The sequence below is a fragment of the Gopherus flavomarginatus genome, chromosome 13 (assembly GCF_025201925.1).
Source record: "Gopherus flavomarginatus isolate rGopFla2 chromosome 13, rGopFla2.mat.asm, whole genome shotgun sequence".
Lineage (NCBI taxonomy): Eukaryota > Metazoa > Chordata > Testudines > Testudinidae > Gopherus > Gopherus flavomarginatus.
Window position 1 is genome coordinate 20,492,591 of NC_066629.1, and position 16,229 is coordinate 20,508,819.

General features: G+C 43.0%; 1 protein-coding gene across 1 annotated transcript; it reads left to right on the forward strand.

Annotated features, from left to right (window-relative positions):
* Positions 1-2,814: 2,814 nt before the first annotated feature.
* On the forward strand, positions 2,815-6,432 carry BSX (brain specific homeobox). Its single transcript, XM_050921970.1, has 3 exons — positions 2,815-3,076; positions 5,342-5,538; positions 6,184-6,432. The coding sequence occupies exons 1-3, from the start codon at positions 2,815-2,817 to the stop codon at positions 6,430-6,432; spliced, it is 708 nt and encodes a 235-aa protein (XP_050777927.1).
* The last annotated feature ends 9,797 nt before the right edge of the window (positions 6,433-16,229 follow it).

Genomic DNA, 16,229 nt, shown 5'->3' on the forward strand with positions numbered 1-16,229 from the left:
CAGTCTAACCCCATTTTTGCTTTTAAATAAGTGAGAGGGGAATGTTCCGTGCGCTGAATGGAACCAGCTACCTGTCATTGCTATTAAGCTGTTGGTTTAGCCCTGGGGCTGCAGCCCAGACTGGCAGAAGTAACATTTCTTTAATCTTTGAATCTTCTTTAAAAAGAAATATCGCTGATGGCTAAAGCAGGCGCGCCAGCACTCCCCGAGAAGTCATTTCATTTGATGAAATGGCTAGTCAAGCAGCTTACGTCTCCCTGGCTGCGCTGCCTCCATTAACAAGTTGGGCATTACACCCCTTTCATCACTATTAATTCGTTGGCTTTCCCATTTGCTCCTAAGAGAAAGTTGTTAGCTTGTTGTGTTTTTAAAGCCCCATCCAAAATCCTGAGTTGATGCAGAAATTGGCTTTGATGGGAGGATCCCAGAGCAGATTCTTTCTGGGGAGGAGAAGAATCCTGCTGATAAGGGCTAAGAGAAACCTACCAGAGCCAATTTCTGGTGACCGGGATAGAAAAAGTGTTTAATAAAGTAATCCGTACCTCTATGTAATCGGAGATGGGTATATCCCAAGAGCTAAACAAATATCACCACAAACTAGGCAAACATACACATACCCAAACAGTTTATTATTTATTTATGCTTTTAAATAGTAGAGCCCTTGCTTGGGCACCTTGTTATTATGTCTATACAAGTCTATAAATGTTTGTATGTATTGTGTGTATAACAAAGACGTTTGCGCATGTTATGTGCATACACTTTTATAATATTTGTGTCTGTTATATGAACATACACTATGTGCGTGGTTGTGTTCTCTGCCATATCTACTTAAACTATTTGTGTGTGTGTATTTACACACACACACACACACACATATACATATACACACATATACATACATAGACACACACACGTGTGTCTGTGTGTATGAATAACATAAACATACATACAAAATAAATGTGGATCTATCTATCTAGAACTCATATATTTGTATATAGAGTTTTGCCTGATAAATGAATGCAAGATGTGGCTCAAAATAAACCAAAACAATGCAGGAGGCATAATGTCATTTAAAACTGTCTATTTAGAAACTAACATCAACATTCTGGCTAGCTGTCTGTAAGATACAATTAGAATCAAACGGATGGTGTTCCTGCATGCGGCCTCTCTACACGTGCATGTAAAAGTAACATTTGAAAACTCCTGTGCTCCCAGTTCCAGGTTCATTAAAATATCATGAATGCCATTTCTATTCTTTTAAAGGTTTCTCCATCTATTTGCCGTTTACTAGCTCATACATATGGAAGACATGGCTCACACTTCCTGGAGAACTGTACTTTTAGGGCTAATTGATTCTGGTAATTAATTTGTTCTACCTGCTGGATCAGATGGAAATGCAGTCCGTGTACCCAAGGATTAGCACTTGCCTTCCTAACATCTTTTTCCTAATTATCTAATAGCATGGGTTGCGAGAATTCTGGCTCTATTAAAACACTTTTACTATTAACACTAGTGATTGGAATTGTGATGACAACTCGATTTCAACAAATTAGAGCTGAAAATCAGGAGATGAAGGAGAAGTGCCTTCTTCTAATTTCCCCGAGTTTAACATCAATAATTAGAGCAATTTTCCGAGATGCGAGCCCAAATTATCTCGGCTATGATGTGGTGTATCACCCTAATTTTAGCAAATTGACTCCGGAAAAATGAATGCTACAGATTAGAAAGAAAAAAAAAGACAAACAGAAGGGGGTAAAATTGGAACAACCCCCCCCAGTAGGATAATATTTAGGAATGGTGAGGATGCGGCTGTATATAGGATCACGGCCAACGCTGGAAAAGTAAAATTTAAGTAGAACTGGTTGGAAAAGGGCAGCAACGATGATGGACAACGCCACCAAAACTTCTTTTGTCCTTTTTGAGTCAAATTTTGAAAAGTGGCAAGATTTCAGCCAGCTCTAAAAGTCATTCACGCAGAATAAAGACTTATTGCTTTGACATAAACTAAAGTCATCGACACATGGAAATATTCGTTCTGCTCCCATTCTTGCTGCTAGCTCCTCCGTGGCTGTACATTATGTCGCTCCACTGACCCCAAGCAAGCTCTTAAAGTTAACTCTGGCTTACACCAGAGCGGGGGCTCTGGCCCTTTTCTTTCAGTTTGGAACATCCTGAGTGATGGCTTGTATTGAGGCGGGGGTCAGAGGCCCAAATCTGGGCTCATGGCGGCGTGTGCTAGGCGCTGTGTGCACACGTATATCCCTCCTTTTGCGTATGCACCCACATAGGGGTGCAGAGCCAAGGAAACGTGCCTGCCTATATTTAATAAGCCAGTGCTGGCGCGCTGCGGACATTTGTCTGACCTTGCAGCACCTACATTTTCGAAGGGGACCCTCTCTCTCTATTCTTGGGATCCTAGGGCTCTGTCTGCTTCAGGATCTCCATCAGCTCGGAGCACATTTTCCATACCCCCTTCTTGCGTAACTAAGTATCCCAATGGCTTCGCACCAGCCTTGTTACGGCCCTTTAATGGACCGATTCAGTACCTTGGCCAGCGCCCCCTTCCTTTCAACCTCTCCATTAATTTGGGTGCCATAGGGAAATGAGAAACCCTTTTCCCTCCGCCCTGCTGGTGCGCGATTGGCTCGCGGCAGAGCCCCCTCTCTTCACAAATCTCCTCCAAGCCGCCCGAAGCCACCTTGATCTTCTCTTCTGGTTCCTGCCATCTGCGGGTGTTCAGCCAGCGGGTCTGAAATCGGAGGCCATCCCCCACGCGCGCCCCGTCTTCCAGCGCGTTTCCCACCACTGGGGGAAATGAACCTCCACTTCACCTCCCCCGTGCATCCCGTCTCCGCGCCAAGGCCGACCTCCTTCTTCATCGAAGACATTTTGCTCCACAAGCCCAAGTCCTTGAGAGAGGTCCCTCCAGAGCACTTCTCCAGCCCCTTAGCTTCCAGGGTTCCTCTCCTGGACTATGGATACCCTCTGATGCCCACACCCACCCTCCTGGCGCCCCATCCGCACCATGCACTCCACAAGCCGGAGCATCACCATCCATACTTCTTAACCACCTCGGGTAAGTTGGGTGTCCCGTTTTCTTTGTGTTTGTTTCGGCTTTAGAAGAAGGGGAGTGTATTGACAGGCGAACCCAGTGTTAGCGCCCAGCACTGCAGACCTGGGGGATTTCATCTCCTAGCAAGGGTCACGCTTCATCATTCAAGGAATGGCACCTGTTATACATCAAGGCAGATTTTACACGCCTGCCGATGCTACAGTCTGGGGGAATCATTATAATAATCAGACTCTATTAGTTTAGTTTATCCCCTGCCCTTCATCAACAGCACCAGCGGATTTAGCCATTGCCTATAGATGTAGGAATATATTAAATATCAAAAATAATTTGCACGTTGCAGTTCTTCTTCTCCTGCTGTCAGAGGCTGGTGTCTAACCTCCCTCTCTCTGAGCAGAAATCACAGTTTACTTACTCACTTTTTCCAGAGAATCTTTCCTTAGGGTTCAAATGTTCTGTGCTGTAAAAAAAAAAAAAAAAAAAAAAAAAAAAAAAAAAAAAAGCCCGCAGAAATCCGATCGAAGCTGCATCCACAGATCTGTGTATCCATCACTGACCCACTTTTACAGCATGCATCTTTCAAAGAGCGGAAACTTACTATTTAGTACCAAAAAGTTCAGAGGAATTTATCTGCGTAGTTTTCGAGTGTAAAATTCCTTATTTCTTAGGCTGTGTACACTAAAAGATTATTTGGCCTTTTAAAAAAGTTAAATTAGGTTACGGCCTGGCCTTTCCCATATCCAGTCAATCAGATGGTCACTTCTTTCTCATCTTCGCAGCACAGGTGATAAATATTTTCTGTGCCTCCCTAGTAGCTGGTAGTGAATTTCGATTTTCAAAAATGCGCCCGATTAAAATAGGCACAGAACAAGAAGATCAATCCAGTATAAAATTGCAGAGAAGAGGGAGAACAATCTGCACCAGTTGTCTAATAAAATCAAAATCAAAATCCTTACCTTTGGCTTTAAAAAAGTGGACCCTTCGGAGTATCTAACAGAGAGCAGTTGATGAATAAATCACAAAGAAATCGAATGCTCAAATGGAAAGCGAGGGGTGGATTTATTATTAGCTACCATCAATAGAAATAATTTGAACGGAAACGCATGTAGTGAAAAATTTGTGTAGTATTCGGAATAGAGATAAAGAGAAACTAAATTCAGTGCGCTAATCCTTCCCCTCTTTAAATTCAGCACACTACTTTTCTTTTAAACTAAGTTTGAGTATGTTGCTTTTCCACTGTTATACATGGGGTGGGAGGGTGACGAGGGGACAACCGACCCTCATTATATTATTGCAAAGCGATGGGTTTCATAATCTAGACCCCAACGTATCATCCGGAGCTGGTTTCCTAAAATAAGCAAAAACCGATTAAGTTCACACGTTAAACAGATAGACACACTTAACCTAATACACACGTGTAATATGATTACATACCCAAATTTCTCTGTATTTGTATGTGTATAATATACAATTACATACCCAAACTGAGTGTGCCCATGTTTGTATCGAGTGTATATATTTAAAATTATTCTGTGTGTGTTTGTGTGTGAGTATACACACAATTACACACCTTTGTGGAATTCTATATTACACACTCTCACGTTTTATGTGTGCATTTATGTTTGTATAATTATAGTACGTGTATACACAAGTGTGTTTATATATAATATTATTTACATTATCATTGTCTTTATTCTAGACCCCTGAATTGCAACCAGACCAAAATTTCACCGGTAGCAACATTTGTAAATACCCACCGTGGTCATGACACCTACTTTTTTTTTAAACTTACACACACGCACCAGTGAAAGTGTAAAAGGAATACAACAAAAAAAAGCGGGGGAGACCCTTCTATGTAACATTTCTCGAGCTGAGCGATGTCTGTGGAATGAGTTAATGCCAAGTTACTGCCCAGGAGAACAGCTGTATCATATTCTAAACAGCCTCCTGGTTTATTCTTTGTGTGCGGGAGGGAAATGCCTGCCTGGGACAGAATATGCCCCTCACCCCAAGACGAAACCAGTAGGATCCGAATGTAGGGTGGGTGCTGGAGTCGCCTGGCCACGGTGACTTACCTAGGTGCGGGGTCTGCGAGCCCAGGGACACCTCCCGGGCCACACACACAAGGCTGAGCGGTGCCCTGTCCAGACAGGTGGGTGGGCAGCTCCTTTCTCTCCAGGTGGGGCTGGGAAAGGGGGAGAGGACCCCGGCTTTCCAGCCTCGGCCCCCGCCCCGTCCCACGGCCTCTCTCCCCTGTGCCCCGCGCTGCAGGCATGCCCGTGCCCACCCTCTTCCAGCACCACCCGCACGCCGAGCTGCCCGGCAAGCACTGCCGCCGCCGCAAAGCCCGCACCGTCTTCTCCGACTCGCAGCTCTCCGGCCTGGAGAAGAGGTTCGAGATGCAGCGCTACCTGTCCACCCCGGAGCGCGTGGAGCTGGCCGCCGCCCTCAGCCTCTCAGAGACCCAGGTGTCCAGCATGGAGGGGGAGGGATGTTCCCGTGGCCGCTGGCCAGCACCCGGGGAATGGAGAACCCCACCAGGGAAGGGATCCTGGGGCTTGCCCCCGGCTCTGCTCCCCGTGCTCTGCGGTGGCCCAAAGAGCTGGGGAAATGCCCGAGGGGAAGCAGGGAGCAGCTCCCATCCCCGTGGTGCCCTTCAGCTGTGTTCCGAGGGGACATCCTGGGATAAGGGACCTCCGTCTGAGGTCGGGTAGCATGATAATGATAACTTGTGAAACTGGGGTGCACGCTACTGATATGTGTGCTCATGCAATGCACTGGGGTGACGGTGCCCCCTGGGGAGCTAGGGCACATGCTACTGACGTGTGTGCTCATGCAATGCACTGGGGTGACGGTGCCCCCTGGGGAGCTAGGGCACATGCTACTGACGTGTGTGCTCATGCAATGCACTGGGGTGACGGTGCCCCCTGGGGAGCTAGGGCACATGCTACTGACGTGTGTGCTCATGCAATGCACTGGGGTGACGGTGTCCCCTGGGGAGCTAGGGCACATGCTACTGACGTGTGTGCTCATGCAATGCACTGGGGTGACGGTGCCCCCTGGGGAGCTTGGGCACATGCGAATGACATGCGTTCCTCCCCTTTCTCTCACAGGTAAAAACGTGGTTTCAGAACAGAAGAATGAAGCACAAAAAGCAACTGAGGAAAACCCAGGACGACCCGAAGAACCCCAGAGGGGAGGAGTGCCTGGAGCAGAGCTCGAGCGAGCCTGAACTGATCGACAAAGCCAGCTCGGACCCCCGCAAGGCCAGCCAGACGCCCGCCTTCCTGCTGGAGGAGAACGAAGATGAGGTGGACATCATCGAGGATGGGGATCTTTGCGCCACCCCGCATCTAATATAGACATGTTCGTTCCCCTCCCCACAAGACGAAGGGCCCGGGTGACTGGAGGCCCCTGATCTGGTTTTGCCGGCGCAGTGCTAAGAGCCCTGACTCCTCTGCCCAATCACCAAGGCAGATGTGATCTCGGTCTGACCCGTCGCTGAAAAAGCTTGTCCCAGGCCCGAGCAATCCCTAGTAGACCCAGCTAGTGCTGGAGCCAGAGAATATTTTAAGGCCACGTTTGAAAGGATCTGTTTGTACAGTCTGGGAAAGAAACGTATTGGATTCGATGTAAACATAATTGTAGCGCGAGCAGTCCCGTTTATATCATTGGTTGCCAGTAGAATCTGTCCGGCTTGGTTATTTCTAATTCAGCTCACGCTTGTTAACTGCTATCGACTTTTGCGTCCCCTTTGAGCTAGCACAACTAAGCATGGGAGTTTGATCGTGTTTAAGCACGACTTAAAAACAACCGAGCTAGCTAACACGAGGCTGTCAGCATAGACAAGGACAAGAGAGTCAGCTAGTCACGATTGTTTTGGACACGGAGTTTAAACACGATCACCACATTTTCTAATGTGGACAAAACTATAACCAGCCTTCTGTTGTTTGGCAGATAGTTTGTGTGTCCCGCAAACACGTTGTATAAATGGGAGGTACTTCTAATTTCGTTCAAAGACAAGTACAGATTTGACATTTGCTTTGAAAACTGAATATAAAGATAGTAAAATCACGGCCCTATATTACAATTTTCCGGACTCGTTCGAAATGCATGGATAACATTTATCCATTAGCAAAGCTTTCCCTATTGTAACATCAAATATATTCACAGTACATGATTTCAGTACACTGGTGTTGAGAGTTAAATATCAGGAATATATCCACTCGAGTGAGACAGAAGCTTGCTTAGTCACAATGCAATGACAATGAATGGTGTATCCAGACAATATCTCTTAATATTACTGTAAATTACCATTTAAAATCAGACACACTCCAGCGAATGCATATATTTAAACACGGAGTTGCATAAAGTTTCTCCAAAGAAGCAGGTAAGAAAAATACATTATATATAATTCCAAGCTTGTAAAGGGAGAAAGAAGCATTGCTAACAAACTTGATTTTTCTTAAGACATCCAGAAAAAAATGAATCGAATTTATGTAGTAAAATTGATCTTATATAATTTTAATAGCTTACCTACATCCTAAGTATGATTAATGAATCGTTTCCTGATGTGAATCAGTTTTATAATATTTTTGTTTTTAACGGAGGATGTTCATAAACTAGTTGAAAGTCTGACTCCCGTTTCATTGCGAGTGCATGCTGTATGAATTCCATCATTCCGCAGTTCACAACTCTCCAGCGGTTTTACATCTACACCTTCGGCTGATAGCCTGAAACATATCAAGCTATTAAACTGCAAATCCATCTCTGCATTGCAGAGTTGTATATAACAGTTTTAAACGATGCCTCAGGCTTGCTTTTTATTTATTTGAATTTCCAGTTAACAAAACATTTCCTGGTATAAGGTACAGACAAGAAGGGAAGACACAATGCTTGTTGACAGACATGTGATATTGAATGCAAGCTTTTGTTCCAAGAAATATAAGGAAGGATTGATTTCTTAAGTCTTCTTCAATGGTGTAGTTTAAACCATTTCTGTGCAAACACTCCAAATTTCATTGCAGTGTCTCTTTAGGGTATTTTGTAATTTAAATTTTTTTTTTTATTAAGAGTTGATTTGGTTGTTGGGTGTTCTTAGCACTTTGGTTTTTGGACTGTAGGACATGCAGTTTTGTTGCAAAAATTTAAAAAGTGCCCCCTATTCATCTGCAAAATATGACTTATCTAAACTTGTATCTTTCCTTCCCTTTTGTGGGTTTGCAGTATAATTAGAATAATAAAGATCACACGTGAAAAACTTCCTGATAATGAATGTGTGTTTTTGGACTGTGTTTAAAAACACTTCAGAGAAAACTCTTTTCTTTAGTGACTTTCAATCACAATATTTTGCTACAAAATTATGCAGCTCCTTAAAGATTATAGTTCAAACGGTAAGACCCACCAACATTCCAAGAATATATAATTGTTCTTTAGAAAATCACCCTGGAAATCCATTCTAGCTATAACAAGTCATTGAATAGTGTCAATACAATGAGATATCAGCTAGATGAAAACCTTTATTATAGATCCATCCATGATCACTTACCCTAGCAATACCTAAACCAAAGCACAAGGAAGGACAGTATATTTAATTTCTCTTATTTTAGTGCATTTGATATTTAATTTGATAGTTTTCTTATATTTGTATCTTGTAGGCTGTAGAAGTCTTTTTTTAGTTGGTATGTCTTTCATCAACATTTAATAAAAGTGTGAGTAAAACAGCCATCTCATACAGACTAGTTATTAAAATTAATACTAACAAGGAGATATATGATAATGTTTTAATATTAAGATTCTGATTAGCATTTTTGGTGATAACATTAACTCCTAACAAATGCCATATAAAAGAGTGTTATAGAGACCAGATTTCACAACTGATGTCATCAGTAAAAAGAAGACATATACCAATGTCTTTATTTGCAGCTGTTCTTAAAATCACAGTGTTCTTTATTCAGACACAGATATTCATGGTGTTTGAGTACCATGATTTAGCAGCAAATAATTTTATGAAATAGAGGGAAAAAAAAGAGAGAATTCAGAAGCAAATACACACAAGGGACCACTTAAAATGTACATTACTCTGAGTGACATTAAAAAATCTGAATTCTTTACATTTGTGGGTATGGTTGTCACTTGCAGTGAGGATTGCTTTTTTTCCTGTATGAACAGAAAAGGCACAGTATTATGTTTCCTAATGATCTTTTCCCAATTCTTGGAAACAAAGGCATGTAGTAAATGCTTTTATGTGGAGTATGCATACAGAGTGCATGGCAGGAAAAAATGCAGGGTGAATTATTATGGGAAATGCGACAGGAAGCACAGAAGTTGCAGGGAATACAGAAGTTGAGAGCACTATCGGATTAAGAATTATATTTATACTGGCCATTTGCAAAACGTCAATTCCTCTTGAAGTGTGATGTTACTCACCTTGCCCTTGGACTGGCATTGTCAGACACCCTGCTTTGAATAAACAGTGTAGGGACTATCATGTGCTGTGGTATCGCTTTCAAGCTCATCAAAAAGCTAGTGCACATCTGTACTGCAATAGCTGAGTCTATATGAGCTTGTATGCTTGCAGGCACCAGCCCCTGCCACTGTATGCAGATGATTCTTACCCACAGCAGCAATAAGCTCTGGGTGTGAGTATAGGTAGTGGACGTGTGCACATAAACATGCAAAACACACCCTAGGCTCCACCTCATCATGTCCTGCCATGGCTCCTCTTGCAGATGGTCAGTGGAGCAGCTGTTGTTTTGCTTAGGTAAGGGGCTTGGTTTGTAGTAGACAATGTTCCACCTCCTGAGAACCACTTTTCTGCCCGTGCTGGAATTTGGTCCTTCAGACATAAAGGTACCTACATATGCCACAAAAAATAATAGGTAAACCCAGGGTATAATCTCAATACAATGCACAGGACTGTAATGCTAATGTAGTTGCATGACTAGTGTTGTGCAGCCCATCCCCTATGGAGGAAGTTGAGGCTAGATAGTCAACTTCACTTCAGCATATAGCAATAATTTGGTCCCAGTCTTCCTCCGACATTATCTCACTCTGTAGAAGCGCGTCACCTAGGGAAGAAATTCTTCTGAGAACAAGGTCCATGAACAATTAAGGCACCCAAAATAGGGTGTAAATTGGATTCAAGCAATGTCTAGCTCTTGTGCTGTGTCTTCGCACAGGCATGCATGACACCCTTAAACCACATTTATGATTTACAAAATATCCTACTATTTCCTCGACCCTGCGCACCTTTCCAGATAAATAAATAAATGCAATCAAATGGAAAGGAAAGTCAGCTCCTAGTGCAGGTCCACAGACCAAATATAACCAGCGTGGCAAAAATGAAGCCTAGTAATATTCTCCCTCCTGCCACATAAACCTCCAAGCCCCATAGTCTGATTGACAAAGGTGAAAAGCTCCTGCAGCTGCCATTGACTCCAAGGAGAAGCCTGCATGGTTAGTCTTTCCTTGTAGTGTGGGGATAACAAGATGATACTGAGGAGGGCAAAAATATGAGGTATTACACATCCCAACAGTGATCATGGTGCCGTATAACACATGGTGGAAATAGTCCATTCCTAGAGATGTTTATAAACCAAGAAAGGTTTCTAGTACCACTACAACCTGAATTATAGCTTGGGTACTGTAATGGGGTTTACTGGGCTTTGAAAGGCAGAGAGAGAAGTTGTGGAGCTACCAAACTTCAGAAGTCCTGGGACAGACAAAGACACCCAGGGGATAACAGATGTAGATGCTGAGAGAAAGGAAATGGTCTGGGGTAACAGGTGATGTCTGGAAAAACTCTGCCATTCTCTTTAGAGCTGGGGAGCAGGAGGCTTGTATTACAGAGTGGGGCAGAGTTCCTCTTTCTCATCCAATCAGGACAAGTTCTGGGAAGGAGAGCAGCTTATAATGTACCTTGTACTTCATAATGGACAGAGACAGTGGTAGGAAGAGCATGTCCTGCCAACTTTCTTGGGTCAGCAGGAATGAGACTGAATTGTTTTGACTCTGACTGCAAACTGGACAAGCATTGTGGGGAAAAACTTGCATCCCCCAGTGGAGAAAAGGGTATTTGTGGTGAATGGTTTTACTCAAGTTCTGTTTGAAAGGCTTTGTAGTCAGTCTGGATGGAAGTAATTTAAAGTTTCAGCAGGGAGAAGGTTGCAGCCTGCTATGAACATCCAGTTGTAGCATCATAATACCTGAAATATGGCTGGCCAGTAGCGCAAATCTTCTGTAGACTCAGCCCTGACGTGACCCTAGGTTATTGGTGAAAGATGAGAGATGGATAGCCCTCGAGAGTGAAGTAGGTAAAGCAGAGGCAATGTGTAAGCTTCTTTTACAGCACCCTCTGCTCATGTGCTTTGACTTGGCAGGACTATCTGGAGAGGAGAGAGGGAAGCTGAAACTGCACAGATGCTTTGGACCTCATCCTGACAGCTAAATCTACTGACAATGACTGGTAGCTGTGATGATGTTTTACCAGGTGACTTGAGAAGACTTTTAAACCACCAGGTCCTCTTTGACGTGCTCATGAATATAACACAGAAAATTAATGGTTACAATGCAGCAAGTTGAACTAAAGGCTCTGCAGGCGTGTGCCCTAATGAGGTGTTAATGGGAGAGCAGGTGCACCTGAATAAGGAGCACTGAGGTAGTGAATAAAGCCTTGTGAACATGGGGTGCTGTAACCCAAAAGAGACATATACTAGTTTGCACTGCAGTCTCTGTTTGGTCTTGTTTTCATACAAGCTTAAACCGGTTTAATTAAACAAGTACAACTTTCTTGTGTACATGTTCTTATTTTGCTTCAAGAATGGCTTATTTCTGGTTCGCCTTCAGGCTGCTCCTAATCTTTTCCCCTGACTCAGCTAAGGACAATACCGTTCACATTGCACCTGCTGGAACTAGAAGAGACTTTCTGAAGTGCTGGAGATGACTTGGCTGACAATGCAGACTCGCAACAGGGACGTTAGGCTTTGTCTGTAAAGCACAAGGTATATTTATGGGACTGTCTAAATAACATTGTTCCAGCCACTTAGGGTTTGTCTATATGGGGGAAATTGAGCAGAATAGCTATTGTGGAATAAGCTATTCCAGTGTCTCCCCGCTGTAGACACTATTCTGGAATAAAGTTACTCATTGGTGACTAATTAGTAGGCTTTGTGAGGGCACTGATTATTTTGGAATAAAGTGACTTATTCCAGAATAGGACGTATCACAGGTCGCTATCAAATTAAAGTAGCATTACTCATAAGGAAAGGGGTGTTTGGGATTGGAAGGATTCATCACTTACCTGCGTGGGAAAGGTGGACAAAACCATAGAATACTTAGAACCTTCTTTCCCTGTGTGGGAGTAATGAGAACTTCACCGTAAGAGCTGGGGGAGGTGTTACTTTTAACCTGCGGGGCCTTTAAGAAAGGGCGATGCTTGGCAAAGCCCCTTTTATAATGCTATCCAGAGGGCAGGGTTTAAAGGGCTGGTTCCAGTTCTGGGCTAAGTTATTCCTTTCGTACACTGGTCAGCAGCTATAAAAAGCCTTTGGAGGATAGTGTGTGCTTGCTCAAAGGGCTTGGGCTCTCTTGGGATGCTCTGTTCCTACGCAGTGATGTGATGGAAAGGAACACCTTGACTCTACTGCAATAAATGGGCTAGGAGCTTTTCACTGGGGCAGGAGAAGAATGGTATTTTGCCTTTTAAAAAGTCCAGCTGGCATGTGCAAAAGCTAGAAAGGTGAGAAAGGGTGAACACAAGCATGGCCATCCTGGGTCAGACCAATCTAGCCCAGTATCCTGTTTTTCAACACTCCCGGGTGCTTCAGAGGGAAATGAACAGAGCAGGGCAATTACTGAGTGATCCATCACCTCTCATCCAGTCCCAGCATCTGGAAGTCAGAAGAGTAGGGAGCATGGGGTTGCATCCCTGACCATCTTGGCTAATAACCATGGATGGACCTATTCTCCATGAATGTATCTTACTATTTTTTGAACCGGTTATACTTTGGGCCGTCACACACCTCCTTGCAATGTGTTCCATAGGTTGACTGTGCGTTGTATGAAGAAATACTTCCTTTTGTTTGTTTTAAATCTGCTGCCTATTAATTTCATTAGATGACCCACTGTTTTTTTGGGTTATATTAAGGGGTATATAATATTCTCCATTCATTTTCTCCACACCATTCATGATTTTATATACCTCCATCATACTCCCCCGTAGTCATCTCTTTTCTAAACTGAACAGTCCCAGTCTGTTTAATCTCTCCTTGTATGGAACCTCTTCCAGACCTTAATCATTTTTGTTTCCCTTCTCTGTACCTTTTCTAATTCTAATAATCTTTTGTGAGATGGGGCAATCAAACATCACGTCGTATTCAGAATGTCAGAGTACCATGGATTTATATAGTAGCATTGTGATATTTCCAGTATTATCTATCCCTTTCCTAATGGCTCCTAACATTCTGTTAGCTTTTTTTGACTGTGGCTCCCTATAGAGCAGATGTTTTCAGAGAATTATCCACAATAACACCAAGATCGTTCTTGAGTGGTAGCAGCTAGTTGTGGTCCTCTGAGTATAGCTACAAAGCACAATTTTATGAAGTGCCACAATGTGATTCAAAATTTCTGTCTTAAATATTTTAAATGTTATTGAAGTGGCATGAGGGATAAATGCTATAGCTACCTGCATCCAGACTAGTTAGAACAGAATGCAATTAAAGAAGCCCTACAACAAAAAATTAGAAATACACACTGGGTCCACCCAGCAACCTGTCATACAATGTAAGGTCCCACTTTGCTTTTATAGAGTGTTTGTCACTTGGAAGGATCCTGATACTTAGGCCTGCCATGAGAGCAGGGGACTGGACTAGATGACCCCTCGAGGTCACTTCCAGTCCTATGATTCTATGAAGCAATTTACACATGCTAGCCACTGAAATTCAGCCATCTTTGGGTTAGGAGGATTGACCGAACCTGCAGAACAGTAGAGGAAATGTTGACTGCAGAGCCTAGAGCAAACCCTCACGTTTGTGCATATGCCATAGAATCTTTCCTGTCCATACAGAAGAGACAGGATCTCATTGGAATTCTTTCCCCCTAACCTCTCCTGCTGCACTAAAATAGATGAACTATTATGTACCATGGAAGGCTGAAGGACTAAGTAACCCATGGCTCCAGAGAGTCTATTATGCATGCAGTGGGCATTGTTGTGCATGGTGTCTTACAAACATGTAATAGATGGAGCTTTTGAAGCCTTGAACAGTGTAAGTTGGTTAGAGGGGTGTCATAAACAGATAGCTAAGGGTTAATGTCTCTTTCACCTGAAGCACCTGACCAGAGGACCAATCAGGAAACTGGATTTTTTCAACTCTGGGTGGAGGGAAGTGTGTGTCTGAGTCTTTGTTTTCTGCCTGCCTGCTTTCTCTGAGCTTTGGAGAAGTAGCTCTACTTTCTAGTCTTCTGTTTCTAAGTGTAAGGACAAAGAGATCAGATAGTAAGTTATATGGTTTCTTTTCTTTGGTATTTGCATGAATATAAGTGCTGAAGTGCTTTGATTTGTATTCTTTTGGAATAAGGCTGTTTATTCAATATTCTTTTAAGCAATTGACCCTGTGTTGTATCATCTTAATACAGAGAGAACATTTGTACTTATTTTTCTTTCTTTTTATATAAAGCTTTCTTTTAAGACCTGTTGGAGTTTTTCTTTACTTCAGGGAAATTAAGTCTGTACTCACCAGGGAATTGGTGGAAGGAAGGAATCGGGGAGATCTGTGTGTTGGATTGCTAGCCTGATTTTTGCATTCCCTCTGGGGGGAATAGGAAAGTACTTTTTGTTTCCAGGATTGGGAACAGAGAGGGAGATTCACTCTGTTTGGGTTCACAGAGCTTGTGTCTGTGTATCTCTCCAGGAGCACCTGGAGGGGGGAAGGGAAAAAGGATTATTTCCCTTTGTTGTGAGACTCAAGGGATTTGGGTCTTGGGGTCCCCAGGGAAGGTTTTTCAGGGGGACCAGAGTGCCCCAAAACACTCTAATTTTTTGGGTGGTGGCAGCAAGTACCAGGTCCAAGCTGGTAACTAAGCTTGGAGGTTTTCATGCTAACCCCCATATCTTGGACGCTAAGGTCCAAATCTGGGACTAAGGTTATTACAAGGGGTAACAAAAGCAAATGACTATTGACAACAGGAAAGGAAGAAGAAACAAGACCAAAAAAGGGGAAAGAAGAATTCATACTAGGAAAATCATAACAAATTTATGCTAGGAAGAGTATAACTTCCTGGAAAGCAGATTCTTTAATTCAGCCTGGAGTCTTCAGTCCTGATTCTTAGAGTACCAAGCCAAATCTTTTTTGTCTTCCAGTATTGTTATAAGGCAAAATGCACCTTTCATCTGGGTGAGGTTGCTTATTCTGCTATACCCCCCTCCTGCTACACAATGTCCAGTTTTTGGAAAAACTTAATGGCAAAGGCTGATGCTCTTATTGCTGGCACATGCCAGCATCTCACTTTGATTGTGGTACTGGTACAATAAAAATTCTTTGATTTCCTGGCATATCTTTTCTATCTTAAGGAACTTCTGTAACAACCCAGTGGATAATATGTAGCAGATTGCCTTGAAATGTTTAATGCTAGAGTCACTACAGTTTTTAAAGGACTTTTGTGTTTTGGTGCCTGTCCTGTTTGATTGTGGTCCTAATTGATGTTTGCCAACCATCTTTTATAACTTTAGTCCTTGCACAAGAAAAAGCATGAAACGTTGTCAATGACCTCTGATTCATTTGTTGATTCTGATATGTTGTGATCAACATGGGATATTTTTCTACTGGACTGAAAACATCAACTCTTTTTTAGGTAGGTTATCTAAAGCCTTCAGTGTTAACAACTATTGGTCACTGCTAATTTGGATTTCATTTGAGCCAGTGACATAAGTTAGGGTTGATGGCTTTGTAGCCTGTTTGCAATGCCCTGAGCTAATCATCTTCCCTTGGCCCCTGCCTAGATTCTAAAAAAATGCTTTTCATGATCCCCTGGCCTCCAATATTAACACAAAGCTGGAAAGTAAGTCTTCTTTTGAGAAGAGTTACCCCAGGCTTACTTCTCTGAAGGTATATGTTTGAAGCCAAAGAACTGAGCGAGTCAGCTAGATCATGAGCCCTCATGC

Excerpts from the sequence above, each read along its gene's own strand:
- BSX (XM_050921970.1), top strand. The coding sequence starts at position 2,815 with ATGAACCTCCACTTCACCTCCCCCGTGCATCCCGTCTCCGCGCCAAGG. Across the intron at positions 3,077-5,341 it reads ATACTTCTTAACCACCTCGG|GCATGCCCGTGCCCACCCTC; the intron begins GTAAGTTGGGTG and ends CCCGCGCTGCAG. Across the intron at positions 5,539-6,183 it reads TCAGCCTCTCAGAGACCCAG|GTAAAAACGTGGTTTCAGAA; the intron begins GTGTCCAGCATG and ends TTTCTCTCACAG.